At 40.4% G+C, this 27,601-nt stretch overlaps 2 protein-coding genes across 2 annotated transcripts in view; both read left to right on the forward strand.

Annotated features, from left to right (window-relative positions):
* The first annotated feature begins 4,056 nt into the window (after nt 1-4,056).
* LOC116925398 (adenylyltransferase and sulfurtransferase MOCS3) lies at nt 4,057-10,054 on the forward strand. Its single transcript, XM_045171200.1, is given in 7 exon segments — nt 4,057-4,324; nt 5,470-5,596; nt 6,353-6,868; nt 6,954-7,190; nt 7,193-7,224; nt 8,437-8,692; nt 9,393-10,054. Coding segments are annotated over 7 exon segments (1,434 nt in total). The 5' UTR covers nt 4,057-4,213; the 3' UTR covers nt 9,548-10,054.
* Nucleotides 10,055-14,887: 4,833 nt separating this feature from the next.
* LOC116925419 (neurotrimin) overlaps nt 14,888-27,601 on the forward strand; it is a 39,958-nt gene continuing 27,244 nt past the window's right edge. The window contains exon 1 of the mRNA XM_032932118.2: nt 14,888-15,323. Coding sequence (XP_032788009.1) covers nt 15,254-15,323 — 70 coding nt within the window. The 5' untranslated portion in view covers nt 14,888-15,253. The remainder of the gene's footprint in view (nt 15,324-27,601) is intronic.

The raw sequence follows: 27,601 nt of genomic DNA on the forward strand, positions 1-27,601 counted from the left end.
ACTGGTGTTTCTTATTTTACCCTTCACGAGTTGTGCATCATACATTGACTTTGTGATATAAAAGTGTGTGCACACGACACGCGTTTCCCATACTCTCATATTGAAGAGGTTATTATTTATTCGTGTTGACGTCGGGCACAGACCGTCAAAGTCGTATAGACTTCCCACATGGAGATCATTTTCACGAATTATTGACAACGCTCGCTGCGGCCTAGACCATCTTTCAACATTACATCAAATATATGCAGTATTAAATGATTTGCTTGTATATACATACATGGTTACAGCAATCTGTATACCAGCTCACATGCAAACCATGGATAGTTCCAGCCCTCATCTTTGTGACAGCTCTAAAATTGTGCATGAATTTTCATCGAGGACGGGCGGACACATCGTCCGTCTGATGGCCGCATTCGTATAGATGAGACATTGATGAAGAGCCTGTCACTTTAGATCGGCGTCCGTGTTGACGCATCCGTCCATTTCCTCGTAAACGGCCATTTGTGTGGCAGTTTACCAGTCGCCATGAAGCCGCAAGCCGACAGCATATAGCCGCAATCTGCATAAATGTAACGATACGTCACGCTGATGAATTGTACGCGTACGAGGAACGGCCATGAGCGGCATGGACGCATAAAGGGGAAGCAATTTCTGGCTGTAAATAGGGCAACTATTCATTTGATGGGCAATAGTTTTGTATACAGCGAAGGACTATATTGCGTACACGTTTGGAGGGGTGCCACTATATACACGTTGAAGATAATTTGATAAAAAATGTAGCAGACTTTAATTGGATGATTATCGGCCTTTCGTTGGCTGCAAAGTTCACCATCATTAGAAAGCTCTTGACGAGAGAGAAAGAGAATAAAGGACGTAATAGAGAAGAGCCTTGAGACACAACGACTTGCAATGTCTCAAGTGCACTTTCACAGGACAACGCGCCGAGGAAATCTTGGTCCAAATACGTATACTATTAGGTAGTTAGCAAGATACTACACCTTTTGCTTTTGTCCTTAAAAAAAAAAAGGAAACGTTTCTGATGTTTTGTCCTTTGACATCAACTTCGTTGTTACCCATACACCCCGAAACGTACTGTATAAGCCACACTTCAATCAGCGAAACTGCAGCATAGGCTCAACAATATAATTTAAATGATTTAAATTGTTTTTCTGACAATGCTTGGTGATTAACCTGTAAGTTGGCCTCCTTTACTTTATTTAATATTCATCATTCCACGATCAACGAGCACCTATAGAATGAGAACGAAAAGCATACAAAACGCCTCTTAGCTATATCATTTAAAACCTTTCCAACTACATTGACATTCGTGGAAATGACGTATAGCTACCCCATGTTTAAATGCAGATGATTCTCTACAAAGCCAATATCGTATTACGTGCATTTTACCAAGAAGAATATATAAAACGAGAGGAAAGCGAAGGAGTAAACAAGCAGGAGGAACACAAAGAAGGGGGAGATAAATCACCTTTGGAACTCGCACCGGGGTATATACAGGCACACGAATTTCGTATTTATTCATAAAGGACTATATACGGTGCATAGCGCAATATCTCGTGTGGTGTCCATCAGCCGTTGCCATCTCGGAAAGGGGTGGCCCGTCAACTATCCTACACCGAGACTATAGATGGGCCCCGCTCAAATTAGCTTTACCATCAGATATAAAAGGATATAGGAAGTGGGCTCATTTCTCTGTCCGTCGGTCTATATAATGTACAAGTCTATATGCCTTGCGGTGTTACGATATATAGCCTGCATCAGTTTATGTGTGTGCGTATAGAGCCAATGTCTAAATGAGTTTGATGCACCGATGCAGGCAAATGAGACGGAGCTACGCGTGGATCACGTTTGACTCACGCCACCCAATCATTAGCTCCCTCTGTATATTTTTTTTCTGGACGTTCGTATTCGACGGTTATAACGAGGGAATTTTGGAAAAAAATACACGCTACTATTAGATCAACAGAGCCGGTCAAAAAGAAAAGTCCTATCAAAATAACATCATCATCGCCCCAGAGCCAAATGTTGAGGGGCGAATCAGGTGCTACAGGCATCCAATAAAAGTTGAAACGGAGATGATAAGAATATCAGTTAATACCCTTCTTTTGTGTTTAGAATTCAATTTGCCAAAAACGAAAGAAAAAGAAGAGATCGTTCCTTTTGTTAAAGTTGTCGATCGTATCAAATTGGCTTTGCATTCTTTGGCCTGTCGATGATAGTCAAATTGGCCTCTAATAGTTGGTCAGTTTCGTGTACAAGTTGATTTAAAACTTATCCGCTACGGAGAATAGCGCACAGTTTAATGACTCACGGTCGTATCTGTATAAAGTTGAGCATATTTCGGACGTATAGATGGGAACCAATATCCACCTTCAGGGCATGGGATCTAGGGAAGTTTAACGGATGGGGATCGGTGAGACGAGTAATTGAAATACGGGAGTACTAGCAGTCCGTGAACGTCGTTATTCGAGCTGTGCAAAACACATCCAGTTTTCGTGTAGATGACCCTCCTCCGCATGTCTTTGGCCAACGTTATGATAAACCCTGTGATCGATGTGCAGTGGTCCGTTTTGACGGGATACTTGGACTCAAAACGAGAGATCCCCCACCCAACTTTCGGTTGACTATATATGAGAATAGATGCTGGAATTGGTGATGCTTTTCTAGCGTTCCGCAATGGCCAAACGACGACGAACGAGCGTGACGTGGAAGTATATATCTCCCCGTGTTGACGACGCGATATCAGCAACGACTCAGTGTGATATCGTTTGATGGTTGGACCCCACTAACCGACAAGTGGATACACAACGAGCGCATCATCCGCCAAAAGAAGACGGAGATCCATCAGCGAATGGAAGGAAACTTTTTCTTTTGGGTTCTTCTTTGATCCTTCTGTGCTATAGAATGGAGCTCTTTGTCGATAATATATTCCCTCTGATCTTCATCGTCTCCTTCATCTCCCCGACTAACTTTTGGCGAGTCTTTGCAGGTCAGCCGTATACTCATGTCGATGCAGACATTTTGCCAACTAATGGCATTATTATGTTTACTGCAGTCGTTGTGTAAACACGATTCGAAATGATGACATTGACGGTAATAGTTGGGACGAGAAATCGTGGGCACTTTCGCGTACCGCATCAACGAGAAGTAAATCTTGCTAGCAAACAAAACGTGGTAAATAATGAGTCGAGGATTGATCCACACAAATGTCGACAATGGGTTAAATATACTACTACTACTATTTTATGGAAACGGAAGAGATTAACAAAATCAGAAACCAGACATGTTTAGGACTGAGGGGAGGGCCAGTATTAATCCCCTTAGACATGGTATAAGGAATGGCGATGAAGGAAGAATTATACACATTTTGCAGACAGTGGATGAGTTGGAACGGAAGTGAGTCTATAGACCAACGTTGGAAATAACTAACAGTCGAAGCACGAGCAATAAACGCATTGAACAGAAAGCCTGAAACTGATACATTCTCCAGGGCATCTATTTTATTACGTCTACAATTAATTTTCTTCCATTGCAAAAGACATCGTCCTCAATTGAAATTACACTGGTTAATTAGTAGAGATGTACGTAATACGTATATCAAGCTGTATACTATACAATTTTCCTTGTGTTCCTTTTTTTTAAAGGAGAAGAGGGACCAACAATAAGTATCTCAATTGAAGTAGTTTCCCTCAAAATATTAGAACATACTCTCAGTAGAAGCTGTTTGATGCACTTTGTGTAAGAGCTCTTGTTACTTCGTTACCCCACTTGCGGTTATTGCTGGTTATTGCGAAATGAATAAACTTTTACGATTGCCGACTGCGAATGAGAAACATTTCCACCTTTTCCGTACACTTGTTCATCCGAAATATATTCAACAGTAAACTTGATTGTGAAATTTGTTGTATTCGTGCAATTGCAAATTGTGTTAGTTCTCCAAACATTTCGACTCAAATTCGATCCGAACCAAAGAAGGCCCGAGGCAATCTGCAGAAGAACAAATGGATCTTTTGTTGAATTAGAGCTACCCTAAATATAAATTGAATAGCTTTTCGCGTCTGTCACACGTGAAGCAGTATTTTTTCTAGCACATCTCATTTGAATACCTTCTTACGACTTCCAACCCTTGAACAAACAAAAATAGTAGACATTGCTATCTTTTGAAGTGAGCACTTTTGTTTTCTCTTTCCCTGAAATGACAAACACCGAAGAACAAAACGAAATTGCCCATTTACGTTCGTTACTGAAAGACAAAGAGGATGAGATTGCTCGACTGAAGCTTCTCATTGGAACTGTAGGTCTACCCGTAAGTACCCAAGCCTGCCAGTTAGGTTTTGTTGTTGTCTTGTTTAACTGTTGGAAGTTGTTTTTTGTGTGTGTGCTGGTCTTTGTTTACCAAATCGAACAATCACTAGACTTGACAAAAGCTCTGTTCTTGGTAATAACTTAACTTATGTTTTCATAAAGTAGGGTGCATTAATGAATTGCATTTTAGAATTGTGTAGAAAAATTCTACATGCCAGAGAGTGTGGATATGCCGTGTTTTCATAACTCCACGAGAGGTTGAAATAATATGACAGACAGGTATGCCCTGGAGCATCTGAGACTGCTGTGCTATTCTGAGTCAATGTTTTGATTACTATGTGTGTGGGTGTAGAAGTTTCCTTTTGGCAGCAAATATCCTTTTTGTCCCTATAATAAACTCTGTTTGCCTGGCTTCCCTGCATTCTCGTTAGATGCCGTCGCGATTTCATCATGAAATTCATGATTGACATTCCTCTCGCAAAGTCCCGAAACGTGCGAAAATCCTTCGACAATCCGATCTGTATACACATTCGCCCTCATTTGTATTCATGAACGAAGACGGGTTCTTCAAAATCGATTTACAAAAGCAAAATTTCGGTGGCAGGGACGAATAAAAAGCGTATGGCAAAAGGTTGGCTCTTTACAACAAGGGGAAAAATGAAACGGGTTGCTCAACAATGCTCAGTGATTGTTAGTTCATTATTTAGCAGCGTGCATCGTTCGTTCTCTAGTGCATTTGACATTTTTTTGTGTGTGCCTCAAAGTCAATCGGTTCATACAGTCTTTCAGCCCATCCATCCGCCTCGCCTATCTAGTGGATGCCAGCTCTTAGAGAGCTCGGGACGGAAACAAATGCGGTACTTGCGCCAACTCTGTTGAATAAATTATGCCATGTTCCAACCCGCTCTTCCCTTTTCACCTCTGCCCTAGTCTTTTTATTATCATTATTATTATAAAACCCATATACAACTTTGTGAATTCTTTTTTAGTCCAGCTTTTAGGTGGCAAGAGAATGTCTCCTGAACTCGTTTTAAAACGCTTTTAAAAAAATCAAATAAAATGTTTCATTTAATTTTTATTTTTTTATATATTATGTTGGTGCTCGAATTGGCTTTATGGAATGCCAAAATCAATAAAAAAAAAAAGGAGATTGACAAAGAGGATCCATCAGGGAGGACGCCAACGGTGCCGGCTGCACGTCACGGCTACTTGACGAAAGACGAAGTCTCGCGCTACAGCAGGCAATTAATTCTGCCTCAAGTCGGCGTTGAAGGTATACGAGAAGACATAAAAGCTGATTTCCATACGTTTGTTCAACTATTCATTCTTTTTTTGAAAAAGTGCGATTCTTCCTTTCTTTCATTTATTTTTGATGATTAGAAACGGGGGGGTTAAAAGGGCTCGTCCCTGCGAGGAAAACGAATAGCAACGTTTCCCAATAGGCTCGACTCTATTTCACGAATGTGCTCTATATTCTAGATTAGTTATCTATTTTTAATCTCCTGGTCATATTAAAGAGATGCATCACGTCGTGTTAGTATTTATTATTATTTTTAAATCCGCTCCCGGCTTGGGAGCACAGCCCATTGGTTATGCACAAAAAATAGCAACGTGTTACCTCTCTTAATGCACATGCTACCGCTAGCGGCGCATCCATCGCCTATATCCGTCTCTGCCTTTGCCGTGATCTCTCTTTACTTTTGCACACACACACACACACACACACTAGAAACTTTTTTAATTGCTCCGTACACTGGCCTGGTATTACGCACGGACACTCTAGTAGAACTTCTATGGAAAAGTGATTACTTTTACATTTCTCTCTCCTCCCCACCCTTTTTTTTTATTCCCTCTCTCTCTCTCTCTGTCTGTCCTCGCTTGTATAAGTGATGTTGTAGAATTCAAGTTTCCTGTGTGCCTCCAAAAGTTGTTGATGCCGTATTGCGTACGAGAAGTGTAATTAAAAAGGAAAGGCCGTGGAATTTCGGCAATGATGTTCACTTTTGTTGTTGTTGAAAATGTTGCACAGGACAGAAGCAGTTGGCAAACAGTTCCGTCCTGATTCTAGGAGCCGGTGGACTTGGTTGCCCGGCAGCTATTTATCTGGCAGCGGCTGGTATTGGACATTTGGGGGTAGTCGATTACGACGTCGTCGAACTGAGCAACCTGCACCGACAAATCATGCACCGCGAGGCGAGTGTAGGTGTTTCGAAAGCTGCCTCTCTGGCCCAGGCGGTCCGTTCACTCAACTCTCGCGTTCGTGTGACCGTTCACGACGTCCAGCTGGACGGCAGTAACGCCATGGGCATCGTGTCTGGCTATGACGTGGCGCTGGATTGCTCAGATAATCCGGCCACACGCTACTTGATCAACGATGCTTGCGTCCTTTCTGGCCGGCCCTTGATCTCGGGCAGCGCCCTCCGCTGGGAAGGTCAACTGACGGTCTACAATTACCGAGACGGACCTTGTTACCGTTGTCTCTACCCGACGCCACCCAATCCCCAGTTTGTCACCAATTGCTCGGACGGCGGAGTCATCGGAGCAGGTGACATGCCGCCAACATGTTTCCCATCAATTCCAATCGATGAGCACAAATGTGATTTGTGTATTTTTGATTGTTTTTTTTTTAGTTCCAGGTTTGATTGGTACACTGCAGGCGATGGAAACCATCAAACTTCTTTTGGCCGAGGTGAAGCCGGACACGTCCAATCATTGCCCAACTGGTCCTTCGTTCAGCCGCCGATTGCTCGTCTTTGACGGAGAGAGTGGAATGTTTCGTACCGTCTCACTACGCCCCAAGCAGCCAGACTGTGCCGTATGCGCCAGCCCGCAAACGAGGACCATTAACCGTCTCGAGGACGTTGATTACGCTTTTTCTGCGGTCGAGGTCCTCACGACAAGGTTTTCCATTTCCTTTTCATGTTTTTTAACTTTTTTGTTTTTGCTCCTTCCATTCATTTCGGGGATTATGATTTAAGTTGTTTCTTCTTCAAGTTTGGTCGTTCTATCAACTACCCCACCAAGTTGTTTAATTTCAGACGTCATTCGAGCCTTGCGGGCGTTGCATGGCGTAGCGCTCACTTGACAGATCCGCCCACTTCCTTTGTTGGTTCACTGTCGTTCGCATGAAAAGCGAACGAATCATCGTGTCTTGCTTTGCTGTATATACGTTTCGCTAGTCATTCACCGTCTTTGCCCCTCTCATTTACAATATGGTTATTGATAGTCAAAGGGAATTTGCCCGTCTCTACTTTTATTTTTTGATTTTCTTGCCGTTGCTTCTTCGTTTCTTTTTGATTTTCAAATTCGCGATTTCCATGTTTTCCTTTGGGTTTTATTTTAATTTTAGTTGTTGCTTACTACCCGGAACATGCTCTTTTCTTTTCTTTTTTTTAATCCACTCTTAATTCTTGTTACTGCACTCGCTTCGCCACTCTTACTAATTAAACTTCCCCTGTGCGTGTACAACCGATCGGAGCCTGTTCTACTAGTCCCCTTCTTTTTTGCGTATTTCTCTTGTTTCTTTAAGCTAATTGCGCTCGATGGGGAGCGAGGGGGAGGTTGACGTTTGCTTCTAATTTCACCTGCACATCTAACGTGAATTCTCCTCTTTATCTTTCACGTTTTCATTGGGATCTTCTTACTCTTTTCTCCGCCCCGCTTTTTCAATTGATTTAATCCACAAAAGAAATGGGCTCTTTCGTCCCTTTGTTTTCGTATGGCTTTCGTTTGGTGCACGATTTTTTTTTTTTGCGGCTTTTCTTTCCTGAAGGGATCGTCCGCCATTTTTTTTAGCGTGACATTTCTCGTCAAGTCAAAAGAATTTTGTTTTGTTTTCGGTCTGTTTGCAATGAGCGGGACGTGGAGAAAAGAAAACAAAAATGGATCAATACCAAAGAGCCAACTCTTTCTACATCCGCCCTGTAGTCGGGGTTACCGACAGTGTTATACTTATCCGGTTAACCGACTGCAAAATCACTGCCGTATCGATTGTGTGTTTTTGTTTTAGTTTATTTATTTTTTTTTAACTTGGGTTTTGTAGCTGTTGACTTTTTGATCTTGTTACTGGACTATCAACAATGTACTGACTGTTGCTCACTGATTTTTGTACAGGATGAAGGACTGCGAATATTGAAGGGCGAAGATCGCGTGACTGCGTCTGAATTCCGGAATGTCGTCCAGTCGATTGAAATGGAAAGACGACCGCACCTTTTGATTGACGTCCGCCCTCACCTGGAAACGTCCATCTGTTCCCTGCCAGACAGCGTCAACGTACCGTTTGAGTACCTGGAACAGCGTGTCGATGAACTCAAAGAGCTGGTCAGTCGACATTTAGCCCGGAAGGATGCCGCACAATCGCCACTGTCAGGTGGGTCATAGAGAGAAGAGAACCGAGGCAAATAATGCTTGAAGCGTACGCGTGTGTACAACAAAACACGTTGGCATGTCAATCCTGTTAGACGTTGTGTAGTTCGTCATAGTTAAGACTTTTATTCGTTTTCCTCACTTTGTCGTATTCCTTGTCAATGATTCACCGATGGACTTGATCCATTTATTGTGCGCGTTTAACCTTTTTTTTTATCCCCACCAAACCCACTCGTTTCATTGGACAAGTCCACAAATCGGCCGGCCGGAATAATGGACACGGTCTAGTGGATTGAAGGGACTCGAAAAGTCTGATGTATGGCCGGGTTTTTGTTTTCTCAGTGAAGCCTCTAGTCGTCCAGAGTGAACATGGGACGGGTGATCCTCGTCTTATTTATGACCGTCTTCTTAAGTAAAGTGTAAATGTATTTTCACTGTGTGTGTTCGGATGCGGCAACTCTTACGCCAAGAGCTGTTGGATTGAATTTTCGAAAAGAGTATAGAGCCCGCAATCTGGCAGCTCTTCCACAAACAGATGTCATTGCAAGCGACTTGCATAATGACTGTAACGCTTCCTTTTCCCCCCATTCTTTTCTCCTCTTCTTTCTTGTGGTTCTCTTTTATTTCTATTTATTTCTCGTGGCTGTTGTTTGTGGTGCCCTTCTGATGTGTTTTATTTGGGTTTCCTTGTCACTCGTTTGCAGTGTACGTCGTTTGCCGTCGCGGCAATAACTCACAGCTGGCCGTCGAGCGTATGCGGACCCTCCTGCCACCCGATTGGCCAGTCATCATCAAAGACATCGTCGGCGGATTGCAAGCATGGGCCGAACAAGTCGATCCATTGTTTCCAATCTACTAGTTGTGCCCCTTCTTCTTTCTTTTCTTCTTAACCATCGCCAACTTTTTCTTTTTATTTTGATCGTCTTGCAATTTAATACGAGCGGCCAAGGAAAAAAGTATGTGACGCAAAAAGTTTTCACAGAACGGATGAAAAAAAAGAAAAGAAAGAAGAGGGCACTGATGGCCTGTACAATGCAGAATGCAAAATATAAAAGCTATAGAGTGAAATCATAAGAAAAAGTATATAAAGATATTGGATTGATATTGAACGATATCAGGGGTTGGGGGGGCTCCTTGGAGACGAGAAGAAACATAAGCAGAAAGGAGGGGATTCAATCAGATACGAAGCCAAACATGCAACGGCAACATGTTCTTGTTCGATAGTCTTCCTAAACTTGACTGCCATAACTTTTCTTTATTTCTTGAAAGAAGAAAAGCAAAAGAGCATTGAAAGATGGAAGAGTGAACAGAGAATTTGTAATACAAATCAGATGTAATAAAAAGAAAAAAGAAAATTGGAACTCTGTCAGATTTTGTTTTGTTTTTGTTCGTATACAAAGCCCTTTGAAAAAAAAAAAAAAAATGTTTGGTTTCATTGCTTCGGTGAGTGTGCGGTTTCACGATCCATTTCCAATTGATGGCAGGATCGTGCTTGTATTCTATACTATATAGCACCACACGATCCAAAGTCTGGCTCTTGTTTGAATTGTTAATGCTGCGCCATTGACACCGCAACGACGCATATACTAGGGCCGAACAAAAACAAAAAAGCCATGAAAGATGTGGCCAGAGCCATCATCTTTTTCTTTTTTGAAATTCCCGACCAGCATCGCCATCGTCTTTGCTGCTCTTCTTTTCGGCACTCTCTACCGTCCATCATTTCCTCTTTTCTTTGTCGTGGTTTATATTTGTTCTTTTATATATATGGCGCCTTTTGTCCAGAAGAGGCCATTTCCCCTCGAAAAGTCATTGGTTCACAGAACAGGGTGGAAGCGTGCGGCCATGCGATATTTACAGTGCATACCTATACACACATCGCAGAGAGCAGATCGTTGGCCTATCTTCAACAACAGCTGAGCAGGGCAAATCGAACTCGTTTCTAGTATCGCCTCTACACTCGAAAAACCACTTGAAATAATGTATTCTTTATTCAGACTACTACAGTATATTTCAGGCTAAAGAAAACACAAGTTCGTGTCGTGTGTAGAACGTATCAAAACGAGATAAAGCAAAAACTTACTTCGATTGGGTATATTTGAACTGATATACGCGTTGTTAATCCATTGTTTATTTATTTTTTTTTAAGGAAGAAGAAGAAGCACTTAGCCCGAACAACCAGAACTTTAGCATTTTGAAAACAAAAAGGATTGAAACAGCTGACTGTCAGACCGAAAAAAGGGTGGCCTACAGGTTTCATCCTCCTTCCCTCTCTCTACATCTATGATGGGTTAAGAAATATAGTTAAGTATTAAACTGCTGGTAGTTAATGTAGTTTTTAATGGACGTTCTTAGAGTAGCAAGTTTGGAATGATTGGCTTTGAAAAGAAGGGTGTTTCCATCGTGAATGTTCGTCTGCTATCTAAACTCCCGCTAGATGAGAGCGCCACGCACGTGACATGCAGTCAGTTTATAGTGTTGACATATATTAGAAAGAGTATGTATAGAGGATATATATGATGTTTGCCTTCCTTTCACGTTATTTCTCTTGTATATTTGTATTTCGTAACCGAAAAGGGGCCATCGAAAAGGACCAGAGAGAATATGTTAAAATTTCATGTTCAATTGGATGTCAGCACGACATAACCCGAGCATTTTTTTTGTAGACTCTTTAGACGAGTTAAGTTGGACTGAGTGGCATGCGCAACCCCGCGGGGTTCCACTGTTATTTTTGTTTGTTTTTCTTTCTTTCTTCTTTTCATGCTCGTTCTCTTTTCGTATTCAAAATGAAGCGTTCCATTTAAAAAAAAAAAAAAAAAACCGAGTTGGCTGAAACGCGGGGCAAATTGCACCGGACACGAAAGGACGCCCGCAAACGATAACGAACTGTAACACACGTAGTACGAAGGTCCAACTGGAAAAAAAGAAAGAAATAAATGGATGAATAAAAAGAAAGAAAAAGGAATAAATGGAGGAACAAACGAACTCTTTCAGTCCGCTATTTTTACATAACATATAATATGTATAATATCCGTCTGTAATGCTCTCTTTCCCCTCCACCCCGTCTGACTTTGAACAATAGGGTGAGTTGTATAGATGTAGGCGAGTGCCTGGTTCATTCCAGTTATAGTCTTCATATATAGCTGGACTAAAAAAAAAAAAAGGATAGGAAGGGGGTGGGAGGGGAGGGAGGGAAACGATCCATGAAAAGTGGTAACGATTGTCAGGTCGCGTGAGCTTGATATTTTGCCACTCATCCAGAACGATAAATGTATACATTGACCCACCACGTTGCAGCAGACCTATACGCCTCTTTTTCGTACCTCAATCAGGCCAATTCATTCAAATAATCAAATTCAATTATTATTGATTGTTTTTTGTTTTTTTTAAGGCAAATTAAATAGTTTTTAAAATTCATTGTACGAGTCTTTCCATCTACACTTTTCTTCTCCCGCATTCTGGTCCTATTTATTTATTTAGTTCCTACTATATATGCACTTCAAGGCATTTGGCCCATATATTCGTTGTGTTTTTTTGTTTTTTTTATTGATGTTAACACCTCTTACTGCATGGCAGACTGCGAAACTGATCGCAGACTCGCAACGCTGCGACTTGATCCGACACTCCCAAGTCCCGCACAGTTTCTACAATTTATTCCTCTCTATGGCCTGGCTTTAGTTGCCAATCCAATTAAAGAGCTAAGGAGGATTCTGGCTTTTGTTTGTTTGTTGGCTGTCAACAACACATGTATATAGATACTAACACCAACTCCTTATATACCCGCATTCTACGTATATGTATTTTTTTTTTAAGGTTTTTCCCGTTTTATATAGACCGACGTGCCGTTCCTTTGCCAACTATTCCCTGCTGGATTTCTTTGTTTTCTCAATTTAGAATAGCGGGTATATAAGTCTCGGGCTTTACTGTTTTGTAAGTACATAACATTCTGAACTGGTTTTCAAGCTGTATTATATAGGTTATGTAATAGATTTGAATGTATACATTAAAACTTAAATATAGTATATGGAAAGCTTTTGTGTTGATGTTACAACGGGGACAAAAACTACTGTTTTAAATAATATTTACATAAAAGGTTGTCAAACAAACAGTAGATTGTTTTGGGGTGAATGGGCCTTAATGTTGGCGTATACCCACTGAAATCGACGGATTATTAAAAAATGGTTCAAAGTACGCCCTCCCTTGTTTGCACATAATTCTATACGTTAACTCGACGCAATTTAAAAAGCCGTTATAACAAGTTTTATACGTGAACTTTGTTGTTATTGAAAGGGACACAAGAAATGCAGGAAAGGTGACGGTCAATCAAAGCGGAAGAAACTTTTAGATGGCAACACATTTTCAAAAGGAAATAACAAACGACAAGAACTTTCGGTATAGGAAACCCGAAATCATGTATGCAGATTCGTACTGCATATATCTATATACCGACTCTATATATTGGTGAACAACTTTGAGATTCGTTGAGTGTGAATTATAGATCCCTCGAGTCTTCATTTAAAAAAAAATGAATACAAAGAAAAACACCCAAAATCTAACGGTAAGTTTCAATTATCCTTTTGTTGTCCTTTATGCTCAACTTAATTGTTTGAGGCGCAGAGGCATGTCATGTGTATAATCATCTGTCTCTCTCTAATAATCAAACACAACCAACAATTTTAATGAACAAGTTTTTATGCGCACCGGAGACAATTTCTGCTTTTATTATGACAGTCAAGTTTGATCACATCCCACACAAAACACCAGACCAAACTATCAGCCCTTCATTGAAGAAAGGGGACAGCGAGAGCAACAGGAGGCCGTTGACAAACTATTTTCTCTCTCGTCGTATATATAATCAAGTCGATGTAACATGAGAAACAACGTCTTGGCCCGTCCAACAAATGGTTAGACTCTTATAATGCTTAGTTACATCCCTTTATTCTATATCGCTGTGTATATTGGAGGAGAACAAAGACATGGGACGTCTCAATTATGTATACGGTAAGTTGAAACCTATGGGTCGCTATCGTCGTTCTTTATACAGCTAGTTTTTGGAGAACCCAGGCCTTTTTTTTCGAAATGCAACCTCTGCCCCCCTCGTTTTTATTTCATCAAATATTTCCTTTTTTTTTTTAAGGTCCTTCTTTCAACTTGTCCCAACTTTTTTTCTTCTGGCAGCCATACGTCCTTCCCTTTTGCGGCTGCTTCGACGATGCGAAGCTGTTGAGAGCTCTATATGTTTCGTTAGATGGTAACCGGAGCGCTTGATGTGGGTGAAACACACGGACCAGTGACAATATAGAGGCACCATAGACGAAGAAAACGTGACGAGCCGAAAGATACGCCTATATACAAGGAGACACTATGGGAAAATGGAAGCATTTCAAAAAGAAGTTTTTATTTCTCCTCCTTTGCTCTGCAATTGCAATTGGTTTTTTCTGTACAAAAAAAAAAAAATGAAATGTACACAGGAAAAAAACAGATTCACATTCAGAGAAAAACAGATCAAAGAAGAGGATGTACTTGTGTGTGTATCATAAACCAGATAAGAAGCGCCATTTGACACGCTTTTTTTGAAAAATAGACAACAGCCCTACAACTTTGAATTTGAATAACTGAAAAACTACAAGTCTCACGTGAAAATGAAATCGATTTTCATGATCCTCGTTTAATTTTGAATTGATATCATGCATGGTTTCATATCTTCAGATTTTAGCAATCATTCGAAATGAAAGCCCGACTTTTTCTACGACATGTTGGTCTTAAAATGTTGACTTGGAATACGATGAAATCTAACCTATTATATACAACCAAAATTAAAAGCTGATTTCGAATAAAATATTAGTCCCCCCCTTAAATTATACAGATTTTTAAAATCAAATGAAATGAACGTGTCGCAGCAACTTTGAGTTTGCATAACTCATCAAATTATAGATGCCAAGTGTGTGCTGGTGCCTTAATTATGCTTGGAGGTGGATCGTCACTTGATGGCGATGCAGGATCTCTGTAAAAATGAGCGAAAATAAATGGTATATAATAAGCCAGAGAACAGGCGTTTATAACTATGAAATAGTGGGGGGCAAATAGCGTCCCTTAGTCATGTCTTCCCTATATACATACAGTAGGCTGTGTCTTCATATATAAAGAGGGAGGTACAGAGAAGAGCAGCCCCCTCCCCAAAACAGGAGCAGCTCCCACAGTCGATTTTCAGTTCATCGCTGACGGTCCTCCAGTCCGCACGTGTTCTTTTTACGCTCTCCAAAATCAAATTGTCTTTTTTTTTTGGTTCTCACGTTTTATTCTAACATTTAAAAAAACAAAACAAAACAAAACCTACCGTGTTGTGATTGTTGATTGAGCGTGGAATTAACCTGTAGTGTCATCACCAATCTTTTTATTATATATAAAGACAATTGGTTGTGCTGGCCATCACGTTCATCTGAAACACTTTGATTGCGACACGCTTGATTAAACTTGTTGATTGGACTTGCCCCACCTGTACGTGGTCATCGTCTACATATAGCAGTTATTACAACTTTTCGTTTCCTTTTGCCCTCAATCATCGAAGATGATGTCCATCCGACCGAAGACGGCTCTCTGTGCTACACTTGTTTGCGCGCTGATGTTTCTCCTTCAAGGTAAGACCGACTTGCATTCAATCAACAATCCAGCGCAGCACGATGGATTCCCCAAAAATAAGACGGATGATGGGGAAAGAAAGAAAAAGATTTCCGCTTTCCCCTGCGGAATCACTTTGGCATTTAATTGAAAAAGGTGGATGTTTTCTATATATACGTCATACGCCTCGTGTATATATTGGCCAGTATATAGCGGTTTATTCAAAAGTGTCAACGTGCGGATGGAAGAAATAGAAGAAGAAAGAAAAAAATATAGATGCTTTTAAAAAGTATTGGAACGTATATAAGAACGAACAAACGGGAACAGTATACTCGTGAGATGAGAGCAATATCCCAAAGAGACAGGTCCAGAGCCAGCGGCTGACACAGCAGTCGGTTTCGTTCACAAACACACGCGCATCACAATTGTGAAGAGCTTTTCTTCGTATTTATTTATGTTCCTTCCTCACTCCTGGGTTGAGTTTCCCCATTTTACGTGTGGCCGTTTCTTACATCATCACAAGGGGCAACAGTTTCGTCTTTGAAATCGATATATAGAAGTTTCACACGGAACACGTTGATGTAACCCACATCGCCGGTGATGGTTCATTTTTTTTTTCTTTCTTTTATTTTTGCCCAGTTTGCGTATATAGAATTATTTTAGATATTGTTATTTTATCTCCCCCATAACAAAACATAAAAAAAAACTGAATTATCGGGCTGAACAAGCGTTCGGTTGGCAACGCTTTTCAATGTTCTCGGCGTCTCTTCTTTGTTTTCTCTTTCACTCGTCGCTTCGACTCGACACAGCCGAACAAGCGAGGGAATACTAGCCGAGTGTTGGATGGACTTTGAAAGGCAATTTAGGCAAAGAGAAACGAGTGGGGGAGAGAGAGGTGAGTGGTTGGCGAAGAGAAGAAACGGAAGGAGGCGGGCGCGGTTGACGTTTTGGCCAACTTGATCACGCTGGACTGCATTTTCTGACCCCCTCCGAAATGTCTCTTTAACTTCCCTACTTCCCCCTTCGTTTTCTTCTTGATTTTTTCCACCCTCCTCTCTCAATCTATCGGTCCCCTTCTTGCTTGTTACCGACGTTGTTGGCGACGTGTCACTGATTGGATTATAGCCCAGCACAGTATGTATATAGATAGGGAATGAAGAAGAATGAAACAAGAGAAAAAGAACAAGACATTCGATGGACTCTTGTTTCCTAGCGCCCTCCTTGTCTATAACCAAAGAAAAGTGGCAACCACATCAACCTTTAACCCACCAACAACGTCTGTATATGTATATAATTTAGCGTGCTGGATTAAATCCCATTAAAAATTGTTTTCGATAATGCAAGGCAATGGATGTTGATGTTTGTTGGTATACATATACAGAGTGCTGCGTCTGGACATCACATCTATAAGCGCAGAGAGAAGGGTACATCACACACATTAGTCATAATTTCCTGTTAGTTCAGCTGAGGTTGTATAGAAAAGGAGAGACGTGTAAAGCATCATTAGAGCCGTTCGCTTGGCACGTCACAAGAGCGTGGAAACCATAGAAACGAAACAAATGATGGTGTAACTCGAACACTGTTGCGGGAAATGACGAACCGCGGCGGAGCCCGAAACCAGAGCGCGCACACACACACACAAGACAAAACACAGACAAAAAAATATTAGGAGAAATGTTTCGATCATTTGTGTATATATATAATCTATTATACTATTATAGGATGTATACCCAGTGTGTTCATCAACTCGTTTGCCGTATACATACGTAAGAGAAGCAAAGACATTTGTCGCTCTTCACTTGCGCGCATTTCCTGCAACGGCTTCTTCTTTTACCTCTTATATAAACTATTGATATTCAACTTGTGTATATATTCTATATCCCGATGACCTATACGCTGATTTTGTGCATTATGTATGCCAAAGAGCTCCGCTTTTCGCTATATACACGCACCTAAAGTTCATCTCGTTTCACGATTTAAACTAAACATATTAGAGCGTTCCTGCGTGTGTATATTCGTGTAACATTAACGAATTTTTTTAAAAACTTGTAGATCTATTATGAACATCTTGTGTTCTGTGAAAAGGTGCATTTACTTTAACAGCGAATCAGCAGGGCATTAAAAGTCAAACAGTTTTTTTATTTTTTTAAATAGACAAGAATGGTCGGCAAACGGTCAACTTGTTCCAAGTCCATTTTCTGCAGCACGTTCCGGATGTTTCATTGTGCCCATTCATTCGCTTGTATTTCCGGGTGTTTTTTTTTTATTATTATTTTTTTACACGTCAATAACTTTGGCCAATCTGATGCCTTTCCTTCTTGTATAAATTTTGTGATGGCTGAAAGGTCTATACAACCGTGACACCCAACGTGGTGGTATGCTATAGAAAACGGAACACAAATTCAGGTCAGAAAAGCAACAAAGACATTGCGAGACATTTTGGATTGAATCAAAAAAAAGAAAAAAGAAATGACAGCCATACATACGACACATGTTCCTTTGAGACTATATTCCCTCGCCACGGCATATACACGACGAGCAGCAGCAACGAATCAAATGTTTTTAACCAACTTCCGCGACACCCCTATATATATCAGCCATTTCCCTTTGGCCAATTGGAATGCGTGACAGAAGGACTTGCATGCAAAACAAAATCATTCAAAGAAACATTTGAATATACATATCGCATTGATTCAGCATCACGATTGTCTTTCGAACACGCCGACAAATGATCGTTCAACACGTGCGATTGTCACTTGTCACACTTGTTTAAACGGTTCAACGAAGACGGAGAGAGTCCTCGTTATAGACAGCATATATAGAAACCAACAGCTTTTACACAGCTGTGTCAACATTCCCGATCGCATTTTCTTCGGCAGGTATTTGTAAAATGCGAGATCCAGCTATTGTCACAAGAGCTTTTTGATATGGACGTTTGTCTATATAACACAAAAGTCGTATAGAAAGATAAAAACAAATGTTGGTTTCTTTTTTTTGGGGGAGAAGGGGAGATGGGAACGATGAGGGGGAAACTAAAGCGACGGATGAGAAGAGTGAACGGCCCGGAAGAGACACGATGAATCTTCGTCAAGTTCACGGTCGGCCCCAACGTTTTCACGAACCGGATGACTTTTCCGCATATAAGTCGACAGCATTTCCCGTCAGTCGTCCAGAGGGACGGACGTCTTTTTATATATTTTTTTCAAATCCGTTTGGTGCGCTGTTTTGCAGAGAAAAATGTCCGTCTCGACTCCGCCTTGAAAAACGGCAAGGGAAATAGAAAGGACAGCAGACGGCAAAAGAGGAGGATCTATACGTATACGTAGGCTATATACCAGCATATAAGAGAAAACATTAAAAAGAGCAACGAGAAAGAGAGGGTCGGGTTTCTGTGTCGTTTTGGAACAAGGAGGGAGACCATGGCCGCCCCTGGCCGCTACTGGGGTTGCTCTCGGTTGTGCCTCAGCCGTCAGGGAAGGCCACTAGAGATTGCTCGGTCATCCATCAATGAGCTGTAAGGGCAAAAACGATATTCTTGCCTTCTTCTTTTCTTATTATTGCGTGCTGCTGCCTTTCTTTGTCGTTCAACTGCTGCTGCTATCCTCTTTCCTCTCTCTATTTCTATCCCTCTTTTGTTTTGTGTGTTTTTTTTGTTTTACCAATGCCTTTCTATCTTTCCTTATCTCTCCTTGCTTTACGGGTTGATCGTTAAGACACTTGATAATTGGCACCAGATCTCTAATTACCTTTCCCTTTTTCCCGACCAGCAGACGGTCTCTTGCGAACAGACGCCCAATGGCTGTTACGACATGGCGCATTTTCGTTTATATATTAGACGCTTGATTCTAATTTCTGCCATCGATCAGCAAGAGACAAAGTACAGCAGTTTAATGACGTAATTCTGTTCAAACCCCCCACCCAAAAAAACAAAACAAATTCGGTTTTGTTTTTCATGTAGAAATCGGAAAAAGATATTAGATGCCCCCTGGTGCTGGCCAACATTAGAACGCTTAATCATTATTATATGTACTGTCTCTAGACTTTTCAGCGCTGTGTTCGTGACGCAATTCATTACGAATTCTTAACCCGTCGATTAAGGTTCTTGGTGCACAGCAGCAGCCGGCCCAGGAGTGGCAGCAGCATGTCTGAAGCTGCCGAGGGCTTGGCCTTTTCTTTGCTGTCAAGTTCTCTTAATACACACGGCTATATAATATACGTTCGTTCTTCTTAATTTATCGTTCAGACTTGCCCGAACGATCGACGTTCTCATTAGCAATATAAGACGATGATCACACACCCACATGTGCGCGTATACTTATGCAGGCAGTCGGTGATGATGGGCGTTGATTTGATTTCAAGTGAAAACGTTGTTATCGGTGGCCACTCGAATATATTTCGACCTTCTGAATAACAAAGAGCCAGTGGAGAACAGTCCCTGCATCCATATAGCCAATAGCAGCATCAGTTGAATACATTTCTGTCTCATCTATATAGTACGGACCGTTGTTTGGGGATAGCTGCGAGCCTTCTCGTCTAAAGTGATCTTAATAAACGTCGTGCCCTTTTCCGTAAAAATAAAGAAAGAAAAAAAAGATTCGATTCTCCAGAGGACTTGATTCGTATATATTGCAGCTAAGTCGATGCCAACGAGTTTCGGGTCGTAACACGTGTGCCATTTTCCTGCCCGCTTTATATACTGGACGTGAACCTTTTTTATTTTTGCACTTGATGCTTTTAAGGTGCGGATTTCAATCTTCTACTGATGTCTACGAACGATTCAGACTTGATTGTTCTCTATTTCTTTTTGAATATGACGTATAGCTATGTAGTCTATACAGCAAAAAGGATTTCGATTTTAATCCGATTATTGTATATACTATACAGTATATAAGCTGATAACAAGTTTTGAGTTTGGAAGTGATTTGACCAACATCCGACACGCTCTCACCTCTTTAGCTCAATAAATCCAAATTGCATTTTTTTTATATAGTTGAAGTTTTGGTCTTTCAATGGCATTTGCTGCAGGCCGTCATTTGCCGCATGTAATCCCGTCATTGTTAATCGCGTATGTAATCCGTTCAAAACGACGCGTCTCCAAGAAATTTGGTTAGAAACATTTCGAAAGCGCGGATGACATTGCGACTTTTTTCTTCTTCTCCCAATCAAAAAATCACAAACAAAACAAACTAAACAAAAAAAATCCCAAAAAGAAAATGCAGTCGGGGTATATAGATTTGCCAGAAAGACAGACAGCATTCCCGCTAATGCTCTCGTGCTCTTATGTAGATTGGATGCAACTCACTTGACAGCAGCCAACGAGCATTGCAGACAACAACAACAAAACGCAGGGCCGACACTTCCTTTTTATTGCAGCACTCCAACCTCCACCACCACCACCACCAGATATACATATAATACAGTATTATCATATCTATACATATATAGGTTGACTTCAAGAATGTTCAGTTGCCTATATACACACTTATATGTGTGTATATAAGGACAACGGCTATGAGAACAGTCCCTATATAGCCGAGTCTCTAATCTATAGACGTATCAATCAGCCCCAAGAGTATCTATCTGCGTGTGTTGGCCATGTTCTCGCTTCTTTTAGCCGCTAGGCGATATAGCGTATCTGACAAACGCAAGCCAAAAACAAAAAAGAAAGAGAATCGAAGCTTCAAGAGGCTACATGTATATAGACTGACATTAGCATTAGTAATATATATAAGGGCTATACACGCGGCTGTATATGTATACTGGCCGGGGAACGCGTGCTGCGCGTTCCTATATAGTATGTATATAACACAAGGATAAAAACAGCCGCAATTCACGAAGCATCCACTCAGGCCATTGCCATACATTCTGGTCGACTTCGGTCGACTTTCACAATAGGCACACTCGAAATGGTGTTCTCGGAGTCAAACTCATCCCTGGGCGAGAAAAAATGTTCCCTTTTAAAAGAAAAAATTGAAGTAGGATAGAAAGAAAAAAAAGGGGGCGAGTACAAGTGGATACGCGGGATTGACGCCGCACAGCAACTGAACTCTCGAAACAACGTTACACGCATTTTGTCTTGCTTTCAAAAAGATACGGCCATTGCTGGCACGTGCCTTTTTTCCAGGGACAGGCACCGAGAAAAGCGCAAGACTTTTGCCGTGAAAAATAAAATTTAAGAAAAAAACGATCCAGGGGGAACTGTTTTCACTTGAATCTTTTCGAAAGGAAAAGATAAAAGAAATCTGTTGCTAATCTTCTTGTCTAGAGAAATTTAAATAGATAAACAAGAGCAGCTGCTGCTGTATATCTTATAATAGATATACCGCAACGATGTGATTTGATTGCCCAAGTCGTTATTTATATATTATAGCAGCCAATCTTCAAATTGTATATACAGTATATAAAATCTTATATACAATTTTAGTTGAATAAACATTCATGTTTGTAGTGTAGACGAGTCGCGTGTTGTTGCCATTTCTCCTGAACCCCCCCGTCTCTCCCTTTTTCTTCTTCTTCTTTTCCTTCCTGGACAGAGATAATGTCCCCAACTCGCCCTTCTTTAATTCTATATAGAATCCATCTGCAGTTGTGTTGTGCCAGTCCATCCCCTATATATACAACGTACATACACATTGTATTCATATACTATATACGTGATGTAGACCTTCACACACACACAAACATAAATCGTTATAGAAAAAGGTCTACCACCTTCTTCCTGGCTATTGATGGGAAGAAGATCCTGCAGAGGCAGCACTTCATTTGAAGGCCTATTGATGGACCCTCCTCCCTTTTTTTCCTGCTGACTATTGTCGAGTAAAAAAAAAACGTTTTCCTTCTTTCACTCTTGTTATAGTATATACTTTATACCAACAGTATATAGTTAATACCTCCCCGAATTTTCATCTCCCATTTTTCGATATTTTCGCTCAACTCGACCCCCCCTTCCATATATGTAATACTTGATCCTTGATCGTCGTAACTTCCTACGGGGACGGTCTGTTTGGCCAAGCGTTTTTAGGGGGGAGGGAGGGCTATACTACACCGAAAGGGAGAAATCAGACCAAACTTTTTTAGAAGGCCGTTTTCTTATCTGAGGGTCGGGCCATTTTTGGACGTAATATATGTATTCGTCCCCCTCCCCACCCCTTTGCCCTGTGCGATTCATGCCAACTGTACAATATAAAAAAATAAAAGTAAAGTGGATCTACAGTATAACAAACAAAAAAAATTCTCATCGAACCTTTTCTCATAAATTTATTTTTTTTTCTGAATGACTCTCCTCTTTGATGTTGCTGACTGTCGCATACGATAGAGTCTCATGACTGGGGGGGCAAACCCTCCATTCCTTTATTTGTTTCACGCGGACGACGCCAGAGTCCAAATATATATATGACATCATCTATTATTCGCAGTTGCGTAACACAGGCATGGCAGATAAATAAAAATGATAATAATAAAAAATAATAATAATAAAACTCGGTTTGAATGGAATATATTGAAATTGGACCAGATGCTCCGGATGAGCGGGTCATTTTCCAGTGAATCACTTTTCGATTTCTATCGCCTCTTAACGAACCATATCAACTTATTGGCTTTATCAATTCTCCTATATATATAGAGAGGAAGAGAGAGAACCATCCCCCCACCCCCCCTACTGGGCAAAACAATATGTTAGGACCAAGGAGAGAGGCTTGTGCATATCGCACCACAAATGCGGTTGGTGCGGTTATACTTGAATTTAACGAGCTATTGTTTGACAATCAGCTAGAACACACATGTTCACTTAGTGTTTCATTGTTCACAAAATAATAATAAATGAAATCCCAAGTTTAAAAAAATAAAATAAAAAGGAACATGTCAATATAATTTATAGAGAGCGGCCATCTGTGGTTGTATTTCTCACTCGACCGCTCGTCGTTTTTGACCAATCGGCCATCGTTTGATAAAAAAGCGACTCTCATAGCGACATTCGCAACAGACTAATAAAAACAGCCGTCACATCCTGATAGGTCCCGCGTCTAAATCAGAGAGCCGTTCGTAGATTACGTGTCCGCTAACAAACTATGGATAGACGCTATAATAAATATAAAAACGCACTATGTACTTCATCTTTTTGACTTGAAATAGCAAATCCAAATTTCATTTTTCTTTTTTTACAGCGGCAAATGCGTTTCATTACAAGACGAGAATCCATGTTGTTGTTTTGTTTTTTATTTTTTTAAAATAAATGTCATATATCCACACACATAACCGGATCCCTTTTTTTCCCCCTTCCGGCTGATGGATCTAGCCTCACACCATAGAACCTTTTTATTTATTTATTTTATTTATTTACGCTCGCAATGCGGCCTTCTTTTTTTTTTTTTTTTGTAGTTGCCATTTTGCCTCCATTTTTTGTTGTTGTTTATACTTGAGAGAGAGAAAGAGGATCTGATATCGCCTATACTCTTGGATCTCTCTCTTTATATCTGAGACTCAATGGTGATGGATCGCGGATGTTGAGACAGGGCAATAATGGCTGTGTGTGTGTGTGTAGACTTTTTAGCCTTGTAGCTACACATATATATATTTGTTTCTTTTCGGCAACGAAGTAGTATTATATCCGTCCGCCGGGACAACGAGACGGAAGCATTTCCGGCAAATGGATATATACAAACTCATATAGCTACACTGTCGCTTCTTTTTCCCAGTTGACTTTTATTATAATTATTTGTTGTTTTTTTTGTATTTTGATTGGTCGAGATGACGTCATCCTTACAAGTAAATGACGTTATGAACGATCGATTGCCTATATATATACCGTCGTGTTTGAAAGCTGTGTAAAAGACTGCACATGTCACAATGTGTTTATATATACAAGCCGGAAGCCGCGCTATATCTTAAATTGAAAATGATAGCTGCTCTACGTTTCTAATATATAATGTAGTCCCTAAAATTTACTTAATCCCGAGATGGATATATACGCCAGCAATAAATGCAATTACAGCATGGTATAGATGGTCGCGCGTTTCTTTTTACGCCGATGGGCGTCCTTTGATGTTTAAAAGGCCATTTCAGTTGCCATCAATAACTCGAATATTTTGATGGGATGTGTAAACATTTCTCTTTCAACTATATAGATTTTCATGCGTTATAATAGGCCTATATTGGCTATATATAGAAAATGATAAGCCAATATTTTCTGCTTGTATAAACAAATCGTAAAAATGGCTGTAGACCTACACAATGATTCGAGATTTTTTGTTGGTTTGAGGGGGTGCTGTTTGCTCGTTGAATAAATATTATTCTCCTTGTCGCTTTATATATATAGTTTATATATTTTTGAGGGTTGTTTGAAAGAAAATTAACATGTGAATGTAATCGAAAAAAACTGGCCGGCAAATGACGCAACGTGGCCGCTATACAGATTGCGGCCAGCTGTTTGGCTCCAACGTTTTCACGCAGATTGCAGTTCCACATTTAAGAATATAGCCTATATATATTTATCTATCTATACACACGAAAAGGCTATTTCCAATAAATACCCCCCCTCCCCCTATATTCCGCGCCCCCTCTCCTTCACCTTGTCAGCCCCCCTTTTCCATCCCTATTATACAATATGGTCCCATAAAATATAAAATAAAATAGCCCATTCACCATATTTACTTGCTAATCTGGATCGTAGGTCAAGTTTCCGTTCTTTTATGTACGTTTTCTTTTTTATCCACCCAAACACTGTCACGTTATATAAATAAACGTGTCTCTCTCTCTCTTTCTCTCTCTCTCTCTATTTTTTACGACTTTCCAGAGAGCTAAAAGAAAAAGAGAAATAAAAAAAAAAAGGAGCTTATGTGTGAAAATTTATGGGTTTATTCTAACTAAAGGGGATCCATTTGAATTTCCAAATGCCTTCCTATCTGGATAGAACATTTGCATGCAAATGAGACAGAAATAATTAGACAAGTAGCCTATTATTTCCACATACAGCCAAGCAACAGTCCAAACGCCTATATATATACACAGTAAAGGGGGGAAATCAGAATGCAAAAGACCATCGGCTATTAATTTCGATCAAAAACGTTTAAATAGCTTCCCCCCCCCCCCCATCAGTAGATATAGAAAATCTTTTATATTTATTTATTTTTTTTATTTTGTATAGGATGGACACGGTTTCTATGTGTGTGTGGTTTGGAAAAGAATGATCGTAGAGGACCCACTAGAGAATCTTTTTGTGCAGGGTGACAGACACAGCAGAAGAGGGGAAGTTTGCTTTGATAGCGCCTAAAAAAAAAGAAGGGGGGAAGCGACAAAACTACACATGGAAAGGCAAGCTCTTCTTAAATGTCCATTATTTATACGATTATTCCGGTCGACGGGTTGAATATAAAAGAGCAGAGAAGAAGCTTGTCTCTCTCGCTGATGCTTATAGACACACACATTTGTGTGTAGTGGTTGTCTGTATATACGGCATCGAATGAAAATGACATAACTCATCGACGTCATTTTGATGCTTTGGGCATGACGACACACAACAGACAACGCGCACAAAAGAAGGAAGGAATGAACTCGAATAAAAGGCTATCTACGAAACATGGAAGAATTGAAAAAATTTGCCGCCGTGTTTCTTATATTGGCGGATGATCGATCGATAAACTTTTCCCCATTCTCATCCATCTGCCCTTTTTTTTGTTGATAGATATTTTATTGATTAAAATACTGAGAAAAGAGCAGCAGCAGCTTTTTGTTAGGCTGTACCCATATTGTAGACCGTTTGCACATCAGACCACAAGGTCAGTCCTAGACGTTCGTTCTGTCTTGTTCTGTTATGAGTTTGCTCCCATGTTTGTAGTCTAACATGAAAATGTCATTCCATCGTTGAACGTTTGGAAACATGGAGAAGACCAAACAAAAGATGTGGGGGAGCATCAAGCACATCTCCCTCTCGCACAGCTTGATCGTTTCTTCGCCCGATCTATTTATACAAACACAACTCGCATCGTCTTTCGTTGCCTGTATGTACACGGTGCTGCTGTGTACAACCAAGAGAATATCTCCTTCTTTTCTCTACAAATAAATAGATAAATAAAAAGGAGCTATATATATCGACGAGGGGTTAGATTGATATTAAAAGTGGGAACTTGCCGATGCCACCCGTTGTGATGTACCACAACACACAGCTGCTCGTCTCCTTCTCTTTTCTTTGTGTATGGACATATGTATATATTCATAGACCAGCACACACATGTAGACGGTAGCTATTGATGTCTGTGGATTGCGTTGTTTTCGTATGCAGATATCACGGAATATCGCCATATACCATTGCAGTGCAAAGGCATATAACTCAGCTCGCTCACAACGGGGACATTGATTTCGAGTTACAGGGAAAGAAACAAACGAGAAATGTTTGTAAAATGCAGTGCGGCATTAAAACGTATGATGAATACTGAATTATATAATGTAGGCCCACACACTGGCGTTTAGTCAGGATTCAAAATGCTGCAAAAGAGATCTGTATATCTACATAAACAGCTGTTCGAATGTCGCAATTGTGGCTTTGAATTACATAGAAATATAAGCACACACACGTGTTTTTTGTTTGAAATTTGAAAATCCTGTGGCGTGTCTGAACTTGATTTCTATCATTCTGTTTGCGCTGTTCGTTTTCTTTTATCACTGAATCGCATGAGCTATATAAATATACCGCTAGAGAGAAAGTGACTGATGGTACACGCGGGAACAAAGACGTAGATTGAAGACAATAAGAAAAAGAAATGGTAAAATAAATGGAAACAAAAGGGAGGGAGGAGGGGTAACAAAAAAAAATAAAATAAGGAAAGATTAAACGGACACGACGGACGTGCTCGGGCACGCGTGCCGCAGTCATCCGACCGCATATTTTCTCCCCGAAATGCATTTCTGCTCTTTTTATAACCTCTCGAAATGTGAATTTGCATAAATTTCCATCTTTTCTATATATATGTATACAGGGCTCGGCTATTATTGCTGCTGTTTGAGAACGATTCTCGCGTCTATCGAGAGCTCGAAATACATCTTTCTTTTGTTTTTCAAAAGAATGTCTGATGAAAGGTTGTATATGCTAATGCACCTAAAAAACGATACTCTAAATTCAACTGTCAATGTGTAGTGAAACAAATTAGAATATGGGTTATTCTTTAATGGAATAACATAACACATCACCAACTCAGTTACGATGTGACGCAATAGTCCAACTATAAACATAGCGATTTTCAATTGTCTATGGTGTCCCTTTTCTCTTTAAAAAATAAAGAACAAAATCGGCCATTCGTCCTACGAA

Source organism: Daphnia magna, linkage group LG1, assembly GCF_020631705.1.
Source record: "Daphnia magna isolate NIES linkage group LG1, ASM2063170v1.1, whole genome shotgun sequence".
Taxonomy (NCBI): domain Eukaryota; kingdom Metazoa; phylum Arthropoda; class Branchiopoda; order Diplostraca; family Daphniidae; genus Daphnia; species Daphnia magna.